The 24,344-nt window shown below is 36.7% G+C and overlaps 1 protein-coding gene across 1 annotated transcript in view; it reads right to left on the bottom strand.

Moving 5' to 3' along the window:
* Window positions 1-24,344, bottom strand: part of CNTNAP2 (contactin associated protein 2) — a 1,392,626-nt gene that overhangs the window by 171,938 nt on the left and 1,196,344 nt on the right. The window contains exon 15 of the mRNA XM_042806379.1: window positions 23,279-23,406. Within this exon, the coding sequence (XP_042662313.1) occupies window positions 23,279-23,406 (128 nt within the window). The remainder of the gene's footprint in view (window positions 1-23,278; window positions 23,407-24,344) is intronic.

The raw sequence follows: 24,344 nt of genomic DNA, 5'->3' as shown, positions 1-24,344 counted from the left end.
TCCAATGGAACAGATAATTCAATTGCAGATTTAGTCTGTACATGGGGTGCATCATGATACTACATGCTGTTGCAAAAAGAATCAACATGACCCACCCAACGTGGAAATCTATACTTGCATACGTACATTATCTTTAGTGGAAAATAGATACGGCACATCTTCCTAGATCTGGCCTTTATTTCACAGTTGTAATGAGGAAGCTACATTCTACATCCAACTATAAGCTTTTGTGCAACATAGCCATAACTGACTACATCATTATAATTTAACTCTTTTTTGCTTAGGATACAACAAGCTGAGATAGATAACATTGCTGCACTGTCCCAAGGGATGTTAATGTTCACAAAGTTTTTAAAAATTGTTAGGGAACATTGGTAATTCACAAAGTTGAATTCCAATTATTATTCTTAACATTAGAAAAATAAATTATTGTAGCATCACAGAGTTTCTGTTCATTATCAGGCTGTTGTGGTTTGAGCCCAGAGGGCAACTGAGCACCACACAACTGCTCACTGCCCCCTTCCCCCCCCCAGCACTGGGTAGGAGAAAATAAAGTAAAAGGTTCCAGAATCAAGATAAGGACAGGGATGGATGACTCACTCATTATGGTCATGGGCAAAAGTCAGACTACTTAGGGGAAGCAAAAAAGAACATACATTTATTACAGATGCTAACAACAACAACACTTAACAGGCAGAGTAGGACAGTGAGAAGCATTACCACATCTTGAAAACACCTTCCCCGCTACCCCTTACTTCTTCCTGGGCTCAGCTTTGTTCCTGATATCTCTACCTCATCCCTCACAGTGGTGCAGGATGCAGGGAATGGGGGGTCTGGTCAGTCCCATTGATCCTTCCTCCTCAGGTTGGAGGGAACTCCTCATATTCTTCCCCTGCTCCACGTGGTTCCTCTCTCACTGGAGACAGTCCTCCACGAACCTTCTCCAGCATGAGTCCTCCCCACAGGCCTCAGCTGTTCCCATGATGATCCAGAGTGGGTCACCCCGCACATGTTGCAGTCCTCCCAGTGCCGAACCACAACAGTGGGTACCACTTCTCCCCTCAGAGTCCTGGCTTCCTTTAAGCACAGATGCCTGCTCTAGTGTGGGGTCTCCCACAGGCTTCAGGTCGGCCTCTGCTCCACCATGGACCTCCATGGGTTGCAGGGGAGACGGCCCTGTTGTCTCACCACAGGATTCGGGGTGTGGGGAGGTCTCTGCTCTAGTGCACCTCTCCCCCTTCCTTCTCCTTCATTCCGCTGACCTGGGTGTTAATCCTTCTTATAACTTCTCCTCAAAATTCCAACTCCTCCTCCCAGGTTCCCCTTCTTAAACACCTTTTTGCAGAGGTGCAACCACCATCACTAATTGGCTCAGCCTTGGTACAGAAGAGGGTCCAACTTGAAGATGGGGGAGCTTTGAGAGGCTTCTCACAGGAGGCACCACTGCAGCCCCCTTCCCTGCTACCAAAACCCCACCACACACACAAACTCAACACACAGACTCAACCAGCTAATTTTGCTCGCTATTTAACAATGATTCTTGCCTCACCCCTAGAAGAAAACAAAATCCCTGAACTCCCCAGTTATGCAGTAGGTTCATCAGAGAAATCATTGTTGGCTGTGTACAAACAAAGCTACCTCTTCAGTTATACCAGCTCCTTATATAGGTGAGCTAAACATAAACAACTTATGTTTTAAATATCTCAATTTCCTTGAATTTCCATTTATACTCATTGAAAGTGAATAGTTAAATGGTGTTATGCATCATCAGATCACCTTTACATATATGGCATATTGTCTTATGGCATTAAAAATATAAATCTTTTAAACTATATTAATAAAAAGTGTGCTTTTCTTTGTTTAGGACTAATGCAGCTGTCTGTCACTGATTTTGTATTGAAAAAGAAAAATATCGTTGTCAGTGGGAACAACAAAGAAAGGTAGCCTGGTGCTTAATTTGTAACAAATATTCATAGTGAGATTACTAATTAAATTGCTCATTTAAAGCTATTTCACTATTTCCAATAGTTTAATGGAAACTGGAACAGAGAGACTGAATTGTTTTCTTTTTCCAAGTTAAAGTAACAGTGAACATCAACAGCTAGATCATATCACAGATTAATATGAATTGAATATATATTTTTCTTTGGAGCTAAATAAAAAGATACTCTTCCTTTGCAAAGATGCTATTTTTCTATCCATTAGGATTATCACTAAATGAGACAAAGGAAAGTTGTGGGCACAGAGGACAAGGTCTGTATTTTTATTATTTGTATGTTACTGATACTTTACTGAAAATAATTAGAATAACATTAATAATATAATTTCACTAAATTGTGATATTCTGTTCTAGATTATGGTATTTAAGCATTTGCCTAATGTTAAAAATGGCCATTAAATGCTTTACTGTACTAGTTCCAATATCATTAATTCTGAGGTACTCAATTTGGGATGACCTCTCCTGTAAGAATTTATGTAAAAGTTAAGAAGATGAGAGTAGCTGTATCATGTCACACTGAAGGTCCATCCAGTTTTGCATCTTTCTTCTGCTCAGGACAATGGCGGATGCCTAAAGAAAAGTACAACACCAGGACAAGCAGATAGTAATACTTCTCATGAATGTTTTCTAAACACTCAGAGACCTGTATCTCTGTGATCTAGAAGTGTCAATATATATAATAATCTTGGTTATGGTTTTCCTCCCTGAATTTGTCAATCCCTTTGTGAATCTTGTAAAATCCTAGTGTCCATAGTGTCCTGTGGCAAGGAGTTCCCATGCCTACTTATTATTGTGTGAAGAAATATTTTTGCAGTTACCTCTGCTAAGGGTGACTGAAAATGAAAAGACACTCTTAGAAAGAGTAATGTTCATCTGTAATAAAATTATAGTTTAGACAATTACAATCTATCTTCCTAAATTTACCTAGTAACTTCATGGTACTCAGCTGTCTTTAAGTTCTCCATATGCTTCTGAACTCTGTATTCTACAACACTGTAAGTCAGCAGCAAGTAAACTTGTTTGCATATAAAAAATAGCTTCAGAGTACTTTGGGATCAAAACTACAGTTTACAAATACAAAACTGAACCTATTATTGCTAAGAGTCTAGAAATCTCATGGGCTCCATTATGGTGAATATACATTTCTATCTTATAATTCACATTGAACTTGAGAATCTGATATGTTTCAGGGAGCTTTTGTTTGTGGAGAAATAAAAATACTTACTAATCTACACTTCTCAAAATGTATGATTAAGTTCATATACTACCCTGGAAACACTTTCACAGTAGAAACAGTATTTTTTTAGCATTTAGGTTTTTTCCACATTAAAATAAAAACTGACAATTTACATTCTTCTAACCTGAAAGGCTGCCAATGCAATTTTTTTCATGTATTCACCCATCCCAAACAAAAGCAAAATAGCAGCATGGCATTGAGTGATTTCCATTTTCACTCAAAATTTGAATTCCAAAAAGTTTTAGTATAATTTTGTATTTAAAATATATTATTGAGCATCAACAGTTGAAGAAAGGGTTTTTGATTCCAAAAGTTCTGTGCACAGCAGGGCTAATAGACCCATCTGCAGACATTTTGTCTCTGATGCCTGATGAATTGAAAGTCGATTTGAGAAGGAAATTGTATGCCTAGACTTTGTTTCTTTTGCTGAAAACATCAGAGTCCCAAAGGTGACTCCTCACTTTACGGACAAGGCCGAGAACAGGACAAGCACTGCCAAAACAATATGAACTATGCTTTTGAACCTCATGCAGTTGTTTCTGCCCTCACTCTGTTCCAGCTGTATACTAGTATCCTTTTTTTTTTTTTTTTTTTTTTTTTTTTTTTTTTTCCCAGAGGTCAGGGAATGTTCAGTTACTATTGGTTTAATTTTCTGTAAAAATGAAAAATATTGAGGAAAAATCCCTACTGTAAGATTTAAGAGCATCAGCATTTAAGAACTCTGTTATAGCTATGCTTTTTCTACAAAGATATATGGGTCATTTGTGTCTCTGAGGTGCACTTTTGGCTGCGCTCATACACTTTGGGCAAAGGAGATAGGAAAATTAATTCAGAATATAAAAAATAGAAAATTAAAAAGGAAATAAAAAACAATTCTAAGAGGTCAAAAGTCTAAAAAGGGTGAAAAAGTGAAAATCAGTCAAGAAAGAAATATTGTAAAATATGTATGATAGATTTTAAAAGAACACATCTTGCCTATAAGGCCTAGTATTCTTCTGTGTTATGCTTGTAAAGTGCCTTTCTACTTGTCTGCTCTATTTTAAAGGTATAGGGATATCAGCATTTTGGAAGTTGAGTATTTTCGCAATGATTCCTGATAACAGGGATGCAATGGAGCCTAAGATAAGTGTATTAGTCCTGTAGTGTTGCAAATGTAAAAACCTGGCATACTCAACTGTCAATAAATGTTGATGTTTTAATGATATTTCCTAGATGTATGACAATGATGTTATTTCCTAGATGTATAAAGTTTTAAGTACTTTAAAAAAATTGCAAAGCAGTACTCTAGGAAGTACTAATTCATCAGATGTAACAGTTGGCTGTAGTTCTTGTTACTACTGTGTCCATTTGATTTGAATCAAATAACTTTGTGGCAAAAGATTTATTTAAATTGTTATTGGAACAGAAGAAGACTTAAAATAATATAAATATGAGTAAGTCAAAATGCATTTAACTGATTTTTCAAAAGAGGTGAAACGCTGCATATAAATCCCAAGTATTGTTTGCCAGAACTAGTTTTGCTGGGGCATATGTTTTCTATAAATTAGAGATGAAGCTGCAGAGAGCCTTATAACCACAATGTTAAAACCACAAAAATACATCAACCAATACATACCTAAAAGTCATGCTATTGGAAAGCCAAAAGTATAAATTTTAGGTTTACACCTGGTAAACTTAAACTGTCTAAGGGAGATTGAAATCCCTTCTACTTACTGCTATCCAGATCAGTTTAATGTTGAATATTGGGGCTACATATCTCTGTCTTTCATAAATGAAGAGGTACAAGGAGTAAGATAGTGCTTATCTGCATGCAGCAGAGAAACAACAGGGCTTTGTTTCCCTATGCTGTACAAAATCACTAAATATTATTAAATATACATATATAAATTAAACATACATTTAATAATATTTATTTCTTATTATGTATTGGTTTTATTTCTTATAAATAAATATATCTATAAATAATATTATTCTTAAGTATTATGAAATACTAAACAAAATAACTCAGAAAACACAAGCAAACAAAACCACACATTCTCAATTGTGAAGTTATTTATATTGCCCTTTCTGGAAATGTAATGGACTTCCTCCGTTTTATGGAACCAAATAAAACCTAGGATGTCTCCAAAATGCTACTTCAGCTCAGTTTAACCCATGCTAACTCAGGATCCTAGATAACCTGAAATAAGTATCTTGGGTAAAAGAACTAGAATAGATCTAAGTATTGAACAGAATAAACAGAATATTTTACATTTTTATCTGGCTGCAGCCATGGAGGTTGTGAAGTTCACTGCAACAGGCTCGCAGAAATGTCAAGGACAGTAGCTACAGGGCTTTCAGTGATATCCATAAGACATAAAGATGGTTAGCAGTGCAGCCAGCTCTCTGAACACCTACTGACTGGATCACTCTGCCTCTCTGCCCCTTACAACTTTCACAGCAGCCTTTACACTCCAAGGAAAAGTAAAAGTTTAAATACCTGTGAGTACAGAAATACTGACTTATGTAAGCAAAACTTTATAACTGGCTCCCCTGCTTCCTGACTTCATTTATGAAAATCAAGATTATGTAAGCTGTATTTCATATGCAAGCCACCCTCATGTCCTGATACATGGTTGGATGTAATAGAAGTGTTTAGCAATCTGTACCACCAATGGCTAGGATGATGAGAATTATTATCATACTGAATAACAACTTATGCCATTAATAATTTCACTGAGGTAAAGTATTTGTGAACTAAGGCACAAATCACTGGATTTGTTTATCAGAAGGATTTCCCAGGCATGCAGAGTGCTAGTGAGCAGGCATTAACCCCTCTGCTTCTCTGAATGGCTGGGGTCAGATTGGGAAGCACTGGGGTCAGTACAAGTGGGGAGTTGAATGGGCTGCAGGCAAACAGAGAGAAGGAAGCAGCAGGGGTGCAAGATGCCTTGGATCTGGTATTGTTTACCATGAACATATATAGCAAACTAAAATGTTTCTTGGAAATAGGTGGAGTGACTTCTAAGAAACCATGACTCTCTCTTATATCTAGGCCTGCTACAGGGACAGAGAAACAAACCCCCAATGTTTCCTTTAGGATACGTTGTAAAATTATGGCTAAGGATTCAGCACTGATATGACCAGGAGTATATTTGCACTGGGAAGCCTTTGTGCTCCATATCAGAGGCAGTCTTATGACTCCGGGTGCAGGGAGGGCGACAGCTGATAACCCTTTTGTGAACTAAGTCTTCATCTTCTTATTTTCAACCACTTGGTTTCTCTCTAAAGCATCCTCATAAATTCCATCAGGCTCCTAGTGTTTGGAATTTTCAAAACTGTGAATTCAACTTCCAGTTTGGCAATACATATTAACAAACTTAACTTGTGCTTAATGGTGTTTTTCATCTAGTAATGGCTATTTGTGTTCCCCTAGGAGCTCCTCTATATCTATGTTTTCAAAGCTCATATCTCTTTCTGCTGCCTTCATGTCATGAAAAGTGTTTTCTCTGTTCATTTACAGACTGCTGTGAAAAAGCAGCCTCTGGAAATGGCTGATGTGCAGCATATCATAGCCTACAAATATGACACAAAAAGATACCATTAAATACTTTTAAAACTACAGGCAGCCCTGGTATTTGCATCTACTCCTTGCAAAACAGTCTGATGTTCTTCAAACTAAGAAGTTAAAGGTCTGCAGTGCTACCTGATGTTAATGGGCAGATATTTCCTACCACCTGTTTGGTTACCCTAACTGGGTACTCTCTGGTACTGGTATGTGTTATTAGGAGTACTACACCGGTGAGACTGCTCACAGAAGTTATCACTTGAGAGAAGGCATAGAGGGTGATGGGTAAGGGAAGGGGATGCATAAGGAAAACATCATTCAAAACCTCTTGTTCACAGGGTCGAACAGCTCCTGTTGAGAGAGTGCAGGGTGAACTCGGAAGGCTCTGTCCCCCTTACCGTGCCGGATCTGCATGCAGCACAGACCCTCATGGCAGCAGCGTGATGCCTGAAGGCTAGAGAGCTGCAGAAGGCACCACTGCAGGGGCTCCACCTGCAGATCACACTGTCTGCTGTCTCATCCCGAGGATGGTCTCTGCCTAAAAGCTGCAGTAGAGTTCTTAGTGTTCAATTTATTTCAGTATATGTGATAATTTAATTTCACGTCAAATATAACAGGGATTATGCATATTTATCCTAGTTATTTCTACCCACAATGTGTTTATGCATTACCCACTCGGCTATCTGTCTTTAATTAGTTCCTCAGCTGATTACTTCAAGCTGTGCTGTGCACGTCTGGAATGTTTCTTGTTTTACTAATGAATTTAATTTCAGGAAGCTCCTTGATCGTAGCTCTGTCACTATGAACTACTGACTCTTCATGTGTAAATAAAAGGGAAGAGATATGGAGGGCCCCAGGCTTGTTTTCGGTGGTAAGTGATTATGTTTACTTGCCTAAATCTCTTTAAGAGAGTGAGTACAACTAGGAAAGAAGAGATGAGGAACAAAGTGGAGAGATAAATCTACAGCATAAACCACCATTTCTCTAAAGATCTCATGGGAAAGGTCTAGTCTAATAATTCTTTCTACCATGAATATTTAATACAGTCAGCAGAGTTCAAAATCCCTGGAGCCTAGAAAAATAAATTTTGCAGGTGGATTCTGGAAACATCTGAATATTATTTATGAATAATTTTGCTTTTTACATACTGAGCTCACAGAGAAAAAATATTGTGTGGCAAATCATGGAGTAATTTCCTTGTTTTCATGTATGGTATTGCATAGGATAAGGCTGATATGAACTGAGGTTTATAGCCTTACAAGTTATGTTTTCTTTCAACATCAAAAAGTATTTGTTGGAGGTAGGTCAATCTTGTTTTGTCCTGATAAATGACTAAGCACATATGCAATTTCTATTGGGTTTGAATCTTTCTTGGTTTTGGTTTTTACTCATTTATTTTTGGGTGTGACTGGAGATTGCTAGCCTGAGCCCTGGATCCCTAGAAGTAGCTCTGTGGCTAGTTACAAAGGAGTGGAAATGCTTGGGGTGGTCTTCAGATCAAGTCTAACCTTGGCCATGTAGAAGCACAATGATTACCTTTTAGCATCTGAGTAACCTGAATAGAATGAAGGACTATGGTCAGATTTCTATACAAGAATGGATCTAGTACTTGGCAAAGTCTATCTGGATGATTAGTAAAAGGACCATATTTTAAAATAAAACAGAATTAGAATATTTTGTCTAGGTTAGTTTAGATAAAACATTAAGGTGACACTTCATAAACACATTTTGGAAATACTGATTAGGAAGCAAGATGCAGTTAAGCAAAAGATTAGTACAGGTATGAGATCAAAAGGACATGAATTAGTGCTCATTGTAAATTAGAATTTGTTTTCTGTTTACCTGAGGAGTGACTCACTGAAATACTTTTGCAGACAGGAGACTTACACACTGGGATTTTGATAAGTTTATGGAAATGGTTCCAGAAGAATTGATGGAAACAGACAATACAGCTTCTGATATATGTCCTTAGGTCTCTGGTTTGTTAGGATGTCCACAAGAGGTTAAAGAGATTGGATTACTGTTTACAATATACATTGTATTGCTTCCACACTACTAAGGATCAGGCAGGAACCAGGGTTATTTTTGTGCTGATATTCTCATGCTTAGAACACTATAGGTTTGTGATTGTTAGACAGACACAAGAATCATACAGAAGTCTCTCAGCTTCTTGGCTATGTGATTGGCCGCAGTTAGAGAGAACTGCTGTACATGGAAAGACGTCTTCTGTGTTGGCTGGGATAATACATCAGTAGTAGTTCTCTGTTAGCATGATTGTTCGGTACAGCCCAGGAGAAGAAAAGGCCTGGCTTCCAGATCTTGACTCATGAAAACCAATCAACACATGACCTCTGCCTTTTTCATGATTCACAAGGCATCATATATTTAACAAGCATTCAGGAACTGAAGCATGTGGTGTATGATGAGAGTCTGAGAGAATTGGGTTTGCTTATCCTGAGAAAGGCTTGGAGGGACCTGATTGCTGTCTTTGCTGCCTGATGGGTAGTTCCGGAGGAGACAAATCCAGGCTCTTCTCAGACATGCAAAGCAAAAACTCAAGAGGCAAGTCACAAATCGCAACACAGAAAATTCCCATTGAATATAAGGAAAATATTTTCAGTTAGGGTAATTAACCACTGGAACGGGGTGCTCATAGAGATGGCAGAAAGTACATCCTCAGAATTTTTCATGAAGTTAATAGAAAGGCCCTAAACAGCTTGATTTGGGTTTGAAGTTTGTCCTGCTTTGATCAGGAGATTTCACTGAATGACCTCTATATGTCCCCATCTACCTAAATTAACTTACAATTCTAAGCCCTATTCTTCCAGCTGGGCTCAGAACAATTTGCAAAATATCTTACATTTTCTGATCCTTAAGAATTTAATGTACTGCTCTGGATGGTGAGAAAGATATAAAGAAATCTTCATCAACAGAATAAAATGTTGCTTTTGTTTTTCCTGTGTCATCATCCAACAGATTTTCTGACTGGAAGGTGGCATATACTCTGCTTTTGAAATATTGCTTTATTGTTGTGTTTGATATTGTTAGCTTCTATATGTCCTCTTTGAACAACTGGTAGCTTTCCCCCACTTTGGAAAATATTTTCAGTACAATGCAAAAGGATCTTATTAAATAAGGGCTAAAAAGAGAAAGAGCTACAATAATGAAAGTCTACACTTTTTTATTATTTAAAGGTTCAAACAGACCATTGATTAAAGCAAACACTGAACAAAACACTTTATCTTTCTTGTTGTCATAGGAAATTGTTAAGAAGTTGCTAATAAGGACAGACGTATCTCTTGAACTTACACCTTCAGAGGCTGGTTTCCATTTTTCTCAAATCCTGCCTATTGCTTTAAGCATCTTAATTTTATTTGGTTGTATCTTGGCCTACTACAGATTTTCTGAGACCTGCATAGCTGCAGTGCACTGTATGATAATAATTTTTTTATTTAATAATTGACTGTCCTTATGGGATCCCAAAGTTATCTTATGATGTTACAGAGAACAATCAGATTAGACACCTGAAATACAATGTGTGTACACAGAATAGGAGAGAGCTGTCTTTGAATGGTGATATACAGAGATAAACTTCAGAATATGGATGGGTAGAATATGGGTTAATCATGTTATAATTCAAACAAGACTGAAGCTACTGCAAAAATGTTTATTTTTAGTTTACGAAAATGAAAGTTCACAAGTCTCTATCTCTGCACAGGGAATTACTTTGTGTTTAAAAAACAAAAAGGAGTGTCCCTACCATGAAGCAAATATTTCATTTAGATACATATTTTCTAACAAAACCTTGTAATTGTTGTAAAGTTTCAAAGGAAACTGAGAGTTTATTGAAACTGTTCATGAAATATAATTACACTGAGCTGATTGTTTTGAAAATTTTTCTCTGATTTGGACTTTTAAAAAAGTCTTTTACTTCAAAACTTATTTATTTATTAAATATAATTAAGCAGTAGTGAAAAGGCTCTTCGTAAAATATTGAAAGTCAACGTTACAATGAAGTCCTTCCATCAATGGGAATTAGGCTTGATAACCAATGTGTTCTGTTTCAGATGACTTCTTATGTTTTCCAGTGTTGGTATGGCAAGTTTTCTGGTAATTTTCTCTCCTTTGGGGATGGGATATTAAATTATCTATTGGGAAAATCCCTTTTGGAATCATCTTAACTTTCCTGGAAGAGAATTTGCCAAATATAGATCAAGTTTACTCCCGTCTGCATCTGAAATATGAAGATGCAATAATAGTTCATAACAATAAATTGTTTTACATTTATCCTTATCATAGCAAACCTAAAATAAATTATAGTCACGTGAATGGGACACAGATACATGAACTGTGTTCTGCAACTAACAATTGATTCATACCGATTTAGTTCCTCAGTTTTCAAAAGCAGAACTATTTGCAGTGATATGGCAAGTTTTCCATCCACAGAAGTTCATGAAACCGAGTAAATAATAAAATACAGATACAGTGTGCATGTTGGAAATTGATTAGTGAAACAAAAGGCTGTAAAGATTTTGAAACCATAATTCACTATTGCGTCTCTTTCCATAAGTGTATCCTTGAAATCTGTTCTCATGAAAAATGTTTCTCCTCTGAACTGGATCAAATCAGATATGCAGATGATTATTCATGAATGAGAGTTGAAATACAGGCATATAAAAATGTTTGAATTTTCTGCTTAACATTTTAAAGCTGAAAGCTTCATGATTCTGCAAGCCTACCTAAGACTCTCAAAGTACAGATTAATGTAAGCTCCTAACAGTAAATGGATAGAACTGCCTTGAATTTCTTTAATGAGGAAAAAAAAAAGCAATTTTTAAAGTAAAGGATTTTCCACTCATCTCCTTTTAATTCTATCTGAGCTGATTCAAAGTTAAAACCTTGACTGAAGTTGTTAGCATTTCTAAATTTCTTCCTTTTTTGCTTTAAAGAACTAAGAAGGCATCTCACAAAAGGTAAGTATTTAGCACAGAAAAGAGGAACACTGAATGGAAATTGCAAATTTTCCTCTGAAACTTGCTCTCTAAATATTGAATTTATGGCACTTCACAGGTTGCAACCTTAATTTGGAACCCAGCATATTCAAACCCATAAATTTAATAGTGGACGTTCTCCATGGATGGATTTCCATCAGTGAAAAAGGGAGTAAGTAGACAATTCTTAATATTTTTCTTACAGTTTTCTAACACTTTTTCCCCAACTTCTGCAAGTTTTTCCATGGAAGGCAAAGGTCAGAAAAAAACATTTAAAAGTAGAGCAGAGAAATTAAATAGGATGTTAATTCTTCACACTGTATCTATTCTACTTCTCTCAAACTGTTGTTATAATCCCTTTCCCCAGTTCAGAATTCTAATCGCTTGCCCAAAATGCACAACTTTGCAACCCTGTTTTAATAAGTACTAAAACTCTTCCTTTGGGGACCACACCATAGATCTACTTAAAAATTTAGAATGACCTGCTTCGCCTTCAAAAGAAAGATCAGGATACATTCTTTAGAAAATTATGGTAAGCGCTGAGTGGGATGTGATACACACACCAAATCCTGTGTATACGTATGTAAAATAGGGCTTGATGATGGGAGTGTTTTAAACAGAAACTGACAGAATTCAGCCCTACAATTAAAGGATGGAGAGAAGATCATGCAGGATGAGAAATTATTATGAAGTGCAGCTGTGACTGTGGAATACATACCTGACCTTCCTTTTTGTTCAACCACTGGATAGAAAAAGTTCAGCTATTTTAAAAGCTTGTACTAAGACATAATTACAGTTAACTTGGTTCCCTGGCACAGAGATCAATGGTATGAGTTTAACAGTCATTGAGGCTTCCCACCTTCTTCTTCTTAGTTTCTCCATCTTGGTGGTTGGACATTTCTTTGTGTTACTGAGTTACTTCCTGTTGTGTGCCAGGTGTTGGGTGCTGCAAGGTTAGACAAGCTCCTTTATAACTAGATATCCTCCATCCTGCTGCCACTCACTTATCTATGTCTAAATGAGACTGAATTTGCATAATTTACACATAGCGATGAATGAGACTGACCTCGCTCTACCTCACTTTCAATCATTTCTTGCTTTTTTCTGATCTTTCTGCTCTTTAAATGTCAGTAGGGGCTGCAGGAATACACAGGCCAAAAGTATTAAAGTGAGAAAGAATTCTACCTAAAGAATTAATATAGATAATTTCCTCCATTTTATGTCCAATTTCTGAGATTATCCAGGTTTATGGGGTGAAATTTAAAGGAGAATGTAAATTTGTGCATGTAATTGACAGTATTCCAGCAACTTCTCGTTCCCCAGTTTAGTCTCAAGTTCTGGTTCGTTATTGCTTTACTGACATCTTCTCATCACTTCTCTAGACTCTGTGGGAATAGTCTAATATTTTAATTCTCAGATTTTGTTCCCCGCACAATTGTTTTTCTTACTTTGTTAGAGGTAAGTGGTAAGATACTAATATGAATTACAATCACATAGATGGTAAAATGTTTGAAATTATAATTAAAGCATAACTTTAACAGGATTTGAGTTTAATATGAACAGCTACTGTATGTCATCTATCAGACTAATGACTCTTTGCTTAAATTCCCTAGGAATTTAGAGACAATACTTTACATTAAATGCTTCAGATACTTCTTTTTTGCATTAAAGAAGATAAAATTAACCTGTAATATAATCATAATGATGAGGGGAATTTGAATAAAATTAGCTCTTAATTGCATTTGAATTCTGTATCTCTGAAACATAAAGCTCATAACACCCCTATGGAGTTTCACAATTTTTTTCTTTTATGATCAGTTGGAGAATTGATTGTGGGCATTGGTTGCCATATGTTTTCATTACTTCAGCAAACACATAAAGAGAGTAAAATTTATTAGTGCTTTGCAATTCAAATGAACTGCCTTCTGTGGTTTATACCAAAATACACATTTACGTAGAATTGAATGCATGTGAGAATTAATTAATAGTAGGCAGGTCCACTCCTATCTTAAACCAGGTAAAATGGCTCTGCCACGGTCTAGTTTACATTTCATTATGAATCTGGGAAACATGGAGATGTAAACTGTGGAACTGTATTATTCCTGGTACATAAATTCAATATATGTGTAAACGAGATGTGACTTTTATTTTAAAAGACTGTAAAGAGGGCACAGAAAAAGTAACCGTCAGGAAAGTATACAATAAAGATGACAAGGATTAAATGTATTTCCCCTCAGAAGAGATACTCAGAACACACTGCTTTCTTGTCCTTAAGGAAAAGTCTCCAGCAGTGTAAATTGTATTAGTAATGAAAATATACACAAAATGACAGTGTAATCTATAATACTACCATATACCACCAGGTATAGGTGAACATGTCATAAGTCTCACCCTTTTGAACCAAACACTCACTCTATCAGATCTAGGCAAAGCTTGAAAGGATTAAAAAGAAGGGGTCAAACTACATGAAGAGTCAGTGCTTGCTGTTAAAAGGATCTCTCTTCTGTATCTTCCAACAAGATCAATCCCTTATAAAGGTTTCCTTTTTCTTTTTTTTTTTTTTTTTTTTTCCCTTGGATTACTGAATTGCATATAGCACAACCTGTATGGGGCACTGATTTTCCCAATACATCAAAATTATAATTTAACTCTGCTTTTCCTTTATTCACTTCTACTATTTACAAGTATCCTGCTGCTTCAGTCAGACATTAAAATCCATGTCCTTCTAGGATGATGGTTACATTTAATGTGATCCGTACTTCTTCCTGCTCTGTGATTTGAGTAGCATTCATAGGTAGGTTTTGCTTTCGGAAAGCAAACAGAACAAAACCTGACAGTGAGTGGGATACATTAGAATATATCTCATAGAATATTCATATATAACCTACGAGTCAATACGATTTATGTTAAAACTGCGTCACTTTACATTTATTTATTCCATGAATGCACATGTATGCAAAGTTTATACTGAAAGAGAATTTTATGGCCATGTTATAAACCTCAGAAAAAGGTGTTTTACAGTAGAAATACTGACAGCTTATGAGTGCATGAACACAAAAGTCATTATCTTACCAATTCCTTTTTGGGTTTTGGAGGTTATACAAAAGGAATCTCACATTCAGGGTGGTATGTAGAAAGAGCTTCTAATGAACCTTACAGTGTTCTAGAGTCTATTTCCTCCCAATTCTCTAGGCCAAAATGTCTCATTGTACAAATGCAAAGGAGTAAGAGAAAAGCATCTAGAATGAGTAGCTCAGATTAAGTATTATAACAAAGAAATAAAATATTTTTTGGAAATAACTTCAGCCATACATGTTCAAATGGTGTTCACACTGCCTACCTATCACCACCCTCCTCAAGACAATTCCAAGCTGATTTGCAGTTCTAGAGACATTAGGTCTCCTCATTTTGGTACTGCCCATCATGGATCATCTAATGTAAAGCTTATTTTGTGGAAAACTTTCATAGAAGTAAGTCAAAAATTAAACTCTAAGGTTTTTGATTTATGACATCAAAGAATCACTTCTGAGTGCAATTCTAGTGCTTCTGAGAATTGGCTGCAAATGAAAAAGGATGACCAAACTACCAGCCAAAAAGCCAGCACTTGGAGCACTTTGTTGCTTAGGAAGGATATGAATATGTGTAAGAGAAGCCACGAGAGATGTACTCTATCCTATGTCCACCTTTAAATCTCTTTGCATATTTCAGTGTGAGAGAGAGAAATGTCTTAAATACGAAATGTGAACAAAGGAGGTTTTCCAGCTCTTGTTTTCAAGACAGGAAAAGTTTTATTCACATGGCCTGAAATGGCCTATACTTGTATGAGACAATTGGGCACAGTCTGAGATTTCCTGGGAGATGAGAAAAGGAAAAGGTCTCTTAGAAACATAAAGGCACTGCAGGAGGGCATTCCAGCAACACTCGCTGGAGAAAACATTTCCACACAAATACTGAAATAAATTCTAGTTAAATTTAACAATAAAATAAAATTATGCAGTATGAAATAGGATTAAAGGTGAAGAGAAAGAGACTTAACCATGGGAAATGACGTTATATAAATCAGATATTAAACAACTGTAAAAGAGTGGATTTGCTTACCTAGAAAGTTTTAGAAAGATGACCGAGTGGGTCATTTTTTTTTTTCTTGGATCTCTGAGGAAAACAACTGTGTATGAAGAATAATCACAGTAATTTGATTAACTGAACTGGATGATCCTTACCCAAATCCTAAGTGGGCACTGTTATTTTATCACCTTCAACAAAATCCACTGAAAAAATCTGGTAACATCAGAATGACTGTGATAAACAGTGAGCACAATGTCCTGATGATCTTTGGATGAATCTAGTTTCCACTTGAATTACAAGATATACAATGCAGTGTAATGGATAAAGACTTACTGGGGTAACAGGTGTGGAAATTCAGCAGACAAATTTTTATGTTTACTAAAGGCAGCTACAGTTACTGGGGAAAAAAGTTAAACTCTTAGGTGGATCAAGTTTTGAGCTGTCTTTAGCCTACTGAACTTATTACAATTGATTGGAAATTAATAAAAAAATAAACTTATATAGATATATCTAACAACACAAGAAAAAAAAATATGGAAAAGTAGAAAAAACTAGAGATTTTGATCATTTTTTAACTTGAGTAGCAGAGAAGTAATTGACACCTCAAATTGGAATTGCCTAAATTTCAGATATGCAATCCCATCACACAAGCTTCCAGTGGAATCATTGCTTCAGAAGTTTCAAAAAACAAATTTTTGCATTTTTTCCCATCTAATTATACATTTAAGAGGCCAGCTGCAAGTACTCAGGCTTGATTTTTTTTTTTCCCCCCCTGTTGATTTTCATTTGATAGGGTGCTTTCACTTCCAGTAACCTGCAAGACAATTGGAATGTTGTCTAGGATACAGTAGGAGTAAATTGTTTCTACTGAAATTCCAGTTGGATCTTTTACCAATTCAAATTGGTTTGTTTTTGTTTTTGTTTTTTCCTTTTTTTTTTTTTTTTCTGGGATTCTCTCCAGCTTACCTTACCTATGTATGTAACAGTAACATCACTGTTGGTCTGACAGTTAATACATTTCATATCCTAATAGAGAATTGACCTTATTCATAAGTTTAATGTGTAACTGAAAACTGCACTGTAAGGCACTGTTATTTTTTTTGTTCTCAAATTCAGGTGGTACTATTGAAAAGCAGGTTCAAGATGTTCAGTGTTCTTAATTTGGAATATATTTAAAACTGACTAAGCATGCATATCATAGAATCACAGAATACCTGGTTGGAAGGGACTTCAAGGATCATCTGGTCCAACTGTTCTTGACAAAAGCCTTCTTGACAAAAAAGATGGCCCAGCACCCTTCCCAGTTGAATATTAAAAGTGTCCAATGTCAGGGAATCCACTGCTTCCCTGGAGAGACTATTGCAGTGTCTAATTCTTATTGTGAAAAATTTTCCTCTTGTGTTCAGATGGAATCTTCATAGGAGTAACTTGTAGTCATTACCCCTTGTCTTTTACATGTGATGCCTTGTAAAAAGGGAGTCTACATTGTCTTTGTAGCCACCCTTTTAACACTGGAACATGGAGATAAGGTTTCCCCCAAGCCTTCTCTTCCCAAGGCTGAACAACCCCAATTCTCTCAGCCTTTCCTCACATGGCAGGCCACCCAATCCCTTGATCATCTTTGTGACCCTTCTCTGGACCCTCTCCAGCCTGGCCACATACTTTTTGTATAGCAGGGGCTAAAATTGAACACCAAATTCCAGGTGTGGCCTCACAAGTGCTGAGTAGAGTGGGATAATGCCTTATTTAGCTATGCTGGTGATGTCCTGGTCAATGCAGCCCAGCACTGCTTTGGCTTTCCTTGCCACTCACCACACTGTTCACTCGTATTGAGCCTGTTGTCCCCCAGAACATCCAGGTCCATTTCCACAGAGCTGATTCCCAGCCAGGTAGATCCCAGCCTGTGCTGCACTCCTGGATTATGTTTTCCCAGTTCAAGACCTTACATTTGTTCTTCCTGAACGTCATAAGGTTCTTGCTAGCCCACTCTTCCAGCCTGTCCAGGTATCCCTGCAAGGTGGCTCTCTCTTTTCAAGTGTCCACTTCTCCACTGAGTTTAGTATCATCATCAGACCTCATGAGGGTACACTTGATCATCTCACCAGATCACTTAGGAAGATATTAAACAGCATTAGGTCCAGTATCAATCCCTGGGGGACCTCACTTGTGACAGTTTGCCTGTTTGAAAAGGAGGGATTTCTCACCACCCTCTGGGTGCAGACTGGCAGCCAGATCCCCACCCACTACATGGACCACTTGTCTTACATATGAAACAATACATTTATTTTTCATGACAAGTAACAGTTCTGAGTCACCAGCCTGTACATGTGACACATAAGAAGTACTTCAGGAATACAAAAACACACTTTACCAAAGATACCAGCCTGTAAGCACTGACCCTAGCAGTGTCTGTCTATTTTAAATATCTATCGGGTGGTTTTAATACAGACCGAGTCACAAAAGATACCCATGTCTGCATGTCTGATTAAATAAGCCAACTCTACTGGAACATTCTAAAAGGAAGTATGAGCAAAGCCAAAAGAAACAAACCATCAAGTCATGAAAAGATGAATGATGAGCCATGGTCAAAATCACCAAATAAAATAACTCAAGGTATATTTCCCCTGAGAATACACACACACAGTCACATACATACATGTACACAAAAAAATCAATGCACTGATGTAAGAATCGAGTTTTGATTTGTTCCTGAATTTCTGTCATTTGACAAGAATTTTGTCTGTTACTGCAGATCCTACATGAACAGTGTAGATACCGGTCTTCATGAAAACTTATCTTAGAGAGAACCACAGTCAATGCAGCTGCTTCCTCCTCCACATTTTTCAGATTAAAGATAATAGAAGTAAAGCACAAAAATTGATCCACATCTCAGAAATCTGAGTCTAAAGTCTTGCTGTGAGGGTAAAAACAGTTCACTGGAGGAGATGGAACATAAATCTGAGCTGTGTAAAAAAATATCTCCCCCTTAAATTCTGTCTTTGCTATAGCAGAAATGGAACAAAAGGAAAATAGACTCAAGAAGAAAGACAAATCTAGAGCAGAGTAGTCAGTCTGTTCCCCTCTCGGTTTATAACAGACTCAAATAAAAATCCTTCCATGTCCTTGGGAAGAAGATACTTTTAGCAGGTTATAAATACAAGAGCTTTAGGAAAACCGGTATTTTCCTATGGGGAATGAAAATAAAGTCTTAAAATAGTACCAAAAGTCACAAGAGTAATTTTGATTCAATATGATTATTGATGAAATCTCTGTAGCAATAGGCCCAACATAGTAATCTAAGCTCTTCAGTTAGATTTCAGAAGAAATTACCAGATCCATTTTCACAGCCTTGATCTACCACCTCAGGCCGAGTTTAGACAGAAATACCTCCCCTTACCAACATAATTGTGTTGTTCTCCAAAGGGAGAGGGGTCAAGGCGCCCCTTTGCATTACAGTGAAATAACATAAAGAGATGGACAAGGTCATCCTATTACTGGTAGGACAAGGCCAAATGCAGTGGGGCTGAGGAGTCTAGGTGCTATTGCATTAGTACTAGTACAACTGTAATAGGTCTGTAAAGGGATTTTAATCAGTGTCTCAAAGATACTTGAAGAGTAAAGTTAATTATTTAGCAGTTTTATGTTGGCCCTTTTTTCTAGATTGTGCACAGAACACATTCACTTGAGAAAAACAGGGGTAGTTTCCTTTCTAATATTGCTACAGATTCTCAGGACTGGTGCATGTCAGTAACATAGATACGAATTTTCTCTATTTCCATTTTTAATTCCAGTTCAGCTTAGAGGATCTTGAGAATCTGCTGATAAACTGCCGTTACCATTCTGCAAGTACAGTGTTCATACAGCAGTGGCCAGGAAGTACAGCTTTGCTTTAAGTCTGAGTAGACTTGACATTTTCAAAATCTTTACTTGATATGTGGACGCAATACAATATCAAAACCCCCATTGAATCCATACTCTAGTTATGCACCTGTTCTCCATAAAATTGGATAAGTCTAGTCTTCTGGTAGGTCACCAATCAGAAAAATCATGAAATATTTAGAAAACATTCCTCAGTGTTAAAATAGCAAATGGAAAAGAGACATCCTGCATATTTTATCCAAGGTACAAGACAGATCCCAGACAAGATTTATGCGATTTCTGCCACAATGACCAGATGAGTCTTCATCATTCTGGTAGAACACGGCAGCTTAAGTAGATTTTTAAAGAGGGTAATAAAGGCCCTTTTTGCTAACTACTTTTCAGGATGCAAATAATGTTTTGTGAGGTGCAGCTAAATATGAAAAATACTTCTGGAACACAAAGATGGATAATCATACATGGCCAAGTTTTCTAATTTTATTTCCTACCATAGCCACATCCAAGCTTGCCCAGAGCAGACTTAATCAGGTCATAAATCAGGGGAATAGAAAAATGAAATTGCCATTTGTGGGAACAAAATAAAATCTATATTTCTGAAAGAAGAATCTAGTGTTTTTTTCAATAGGGGAACAATTAGAATTCTTCAATAAGTGTACTACATTCCTAATGTTCCTTGGTTTGTGTCAAATAAATAGCACTAAGATGAATGATTTTCGGATATACTTTGATCATTTGACAGTGTAGGAATGGTTAATTGTTGTGGCCCAAACTGATTGATTGATTCTTTAAGAATTTGGTGGGTATAGGATGAAGGGAACTGCATGAGACAGCACATATCTTTGCTTTCTTTAATACTCCTTGCCCTCAAATAACAAGCTTTCAGCTGTCTGTTCTAATGGACTGAAAATTCCAGCATCTCTGCTGTACTCTTACAGTTCTCAGGTACAGCTGTGACTGGGCCTAGGTGACATGTCAATGTCTCTAAATGTTACACAGAACTAGCTGTGAAGTGCATGGAAATTTATACTGCAATTCTGATGTGAGAATATGGCCTTTCATGCGCTGCAAATTATCACTGGACTATGGATTGATACATCACATGCCATGGATGACCCTCAGGGCAATATGAGATAAATCGTCACAGTACTGACAGGCTCTACAATCACAATGGGAAATCCTTCTCTATAGGTAAATTTTTATTTGACTGGTTAGACACTCTTACCTTTTCCATTCTCCTTCCGACCAGACCAAAAATCTGTATTTTTTTTGTCAGTCTTCATACCTCTAACCAAATTTCATTTACTACCTTCAAAAATTATACAATGATAACAACATATAAAACACATGCAACTGAACTTTTTGTGCTGTAATGAGAGTCAACATCTTTAGTATTAATAATGTTGGTTGTGATGCATCTAATGCACCAAAAATGGATTAATTGTTTTATTAAAATTCCCTTTCCACAAATTCAGCACTTTGAATCTTTCTTCCATTTGGAACAAAAGCACATTTTGAAATTTTTGAATTTTCTCCAGGACAGAAAACTCATTTTCCATAAACTCTAATCCATCGTCAAATAGTATTGATCTGGGGTACAGTAGCTGTTGTATACGGTTAAGAAAGAATAAGGAGAATGCTTGGTAAATGCTCTGAGAATATAACATGAGAGCTTTTACTAACTGCAAAAGACTGGGGTTTATATTATCTCATGTAAGAAAACTTATACCAGCTTTTTGACTATAATATATGGTCATGGAAGGAAATATAAGCTTATTCATAAGCAAAGTATTTTTAAAACCATAAATCATATCTGTAAATTTCAAACAGAAAATTCAATTAAGCAGGATGTGAGGAATACATCTGTTCAGTTTCCCAAATGTCTGTGTCACTCAGTCACACTCTAAAAAATGCTACTATCTGCTTAAGTGAGGTTTCTTTTATACTAATATTTAGAAATGGCTCACATTTTAGAGACTGATATTTCTAGCAGTACTCAGATTCAGAATATGAGGAATACAGGTGCAAGAAAGACGCTATTTGTTATTTATTAGTCATGGGTTGTAAGAGACTTTTATGAAAATGTTTGTCAAACATGGCTGAGAAACAAACAAACACAAACTGACCTATGATTAGCCAAACGCCATAAATAGCAAGCAACAAATAGGTGATGTGAAAGTCTGCAAACATCCAATGATATTTGTTTCTGCATGTTAGGCATCAGATTCATTAACAAAAGCTGGAGGAATCATTTGCACAACCCAGAAAGATCACAAACAGAAAAAGAGGCTAAACCACATCCATTTGTATCACTGAGCAATGGCTTAGGGTTTTGAGGCACCAGACTGGGACCTGGAAAATTCTCTTTTGTACTTTTCTGACAGATGACTCTGAGTGTAAGACTTACCCTCAGTTGGGATTTATTACTTTAACTTAAGGCAGGGATAATGATACTGACCTCCTTTGTAAAGTACTTAGAAACATGCAGATGGAAAGCATGTATCTGTCAAAGTATAGAGGAGGAAGGACAAACAGTGCTCATCCTTGTTGTGCCATGTTAGACTGGATAGAACAAGAATGTTCACCTTGCATGTACTATGTCCACCCATTCAATGTTTCTACACCATTTCAGTCTCATAGGCTGACTTATAGTAAACTTTACCAGCATATGAGGATGGATTTTATATTCCTTATAGACCATGTGAATATGAGTAATTGTAAATTAAATCAGGCAATTTTTCCTTAGCACACCTCTTGTAACAAAATGGCCTTCAAATACAGAGGTCAAGTACAACGTATGTGTCAACTGCACAGAGTTTAAGTTTTTGAAGTGTGATTTAAAAGCGCCTTAGGCAGTTTCTCTGCCTTCAGTGGTGAATTTCACCTTTTGAAATACAAAGTAAGTTGAAGGAAGAATCCAATCCTCCCCACTGCATCCCAGCTTTTTTGTGCATGTGTGAAGTGCAAACTTTCCATTTTACTGATTTACTCTTTCACATGCTGATCAAACTGGAGGATGTACACTTCTAATCAGCACTCAGCCTGGAAATCAGAGACTGCTACAAAAAACTCTCAATGTTTTACATGGAAACATGTCTAGACCTGATATGGTTAATGCTTGATAACAATCTTGTCAAATTTTATACACCTGTAAACAGAGTTTACAGTGGTAAGTTTTGTCATCATGCTACTATTTATATCCCATAGTTTACAGTGATATGCATAGCAATGATAATGACACCGACAAGAAACACAGATTTCTTATGATTTCTAATGCAATATGTATTACTGCTTATATCTACATAAACCTAGTTGAATGATCAAAATTTCCACATTTACCATAAAAAAAAAGACAAATATTGATATTTTAAAAGCAAAGATGAGCCATTATATGTGCAGTTTTGTAGACAAAATCTCTCAAATCATATCATGCTTTCATAGAAAAAGGGCTCTGAGTAGACAGTCACTTCTCTAACTGTGCATGGGATGTCTATAGAGTTACCAATTTCCAATTCAGCTTGCTTTCTACCCAGGAGTAAGTGGAAGAAAAAACGCCAACTTACGATCTCCTTGACAGCGAACGGGACCCACAGATATCTTGGCTTCAGACCCAGGCCGGTCAACATCTCCAACCACTACCTGACTCACTGGTAGGTGCTCTTTGTATGACAACATCCCAGTGTCTTTCCTCCTGAATTACAGAGAGAGAGAAAAAGAAAGCAATTGTGAAAAATTAAAACAATTTCCTTGATCATTATTACCATTCAGTGAACTAAGTACCCAAAGAATAGATATGCAATAATTATACAAGTACAATGTTACCATCTAAAAACCTGTCTCAAATGACACCAGTTTGAGCAATAATGCTGCCCGTTTACTGGAAAGCAGGTGGATAGCATCTACTGTCACCCAGGCACACAGTCAGAGTAGCATCTTGCTTTGCAGCCAGTCCTGGACTCAGCTGGGCTTGTGTGGGTCTCCCTGCTTTCCAGACTGACTGGCTCCATACTAGTGGGTAACACTTTGTTATTCATGTCCTTGCTAATGTCTTCTGAGAGGGAAAAAAAAATCCTAATGCTTCCTAGAAGTGTATCTTTTTTGCTCTAGTTGCTGCCAATTGTTATCCTAATGATACAATCTCTACATACAAAGGAAACAGGGTTTCTTTTATATTTAACATTTTTACTATTATATTAAAAAAGAGAAATTAAAGACTAATTATCTGAAAAGGCTTGTCATCTTAGTCCTGTCATTTCTAACACTAAGTGCCTAAGTCCAAAAAACCCTAAACTTGTGAATCTATGAGTATGCAGCTCAAACTCCATTTTAGTTCCAAGATCACTAAAACTCAATTTATAGGCTTGTCTAACAGCTCCTGATTTCAACTGCAGTGAGTAACCTGATGCCTTTTTCATGCTTAGACCAAATGCACAGTTACAACATTTTTCCTTTATCAATTCAAGAGATTAATCCAGCTGTCACATTAATTGCTGTTTCTTCCAAATAGAAAATAAATGAAATTTAATTAGGTGCCTTTCTTTCCACTTTTCTCCTTTCCCCTTTTCCCTTTCTCCTTTCTCCTTTCCCCTTTCCTTTTTCCCCTTTCCGCTTTCCCCTTTCCTTTCTCTT

Source organism: Tyto alba, unplaced genomic scaffold (assembly GCF_018691265.1).
Source record: "Tyto alba isolate M040663 unplaced genomic scaffold, T.alba_DEE_v4.0 Super-Scaffold_46, whole genome shotgun sequence".
NCBI lineage: Eukaryota > Metazoa > Chordata > Aves > Strigiformes > Tytonidae > Tyto > Tyto alba.
The sequence above is the reverse complement of the archived record's forward strand: the minus strand, read 5'-3'. Positions and strand labels throughout refer to the sequence as shown.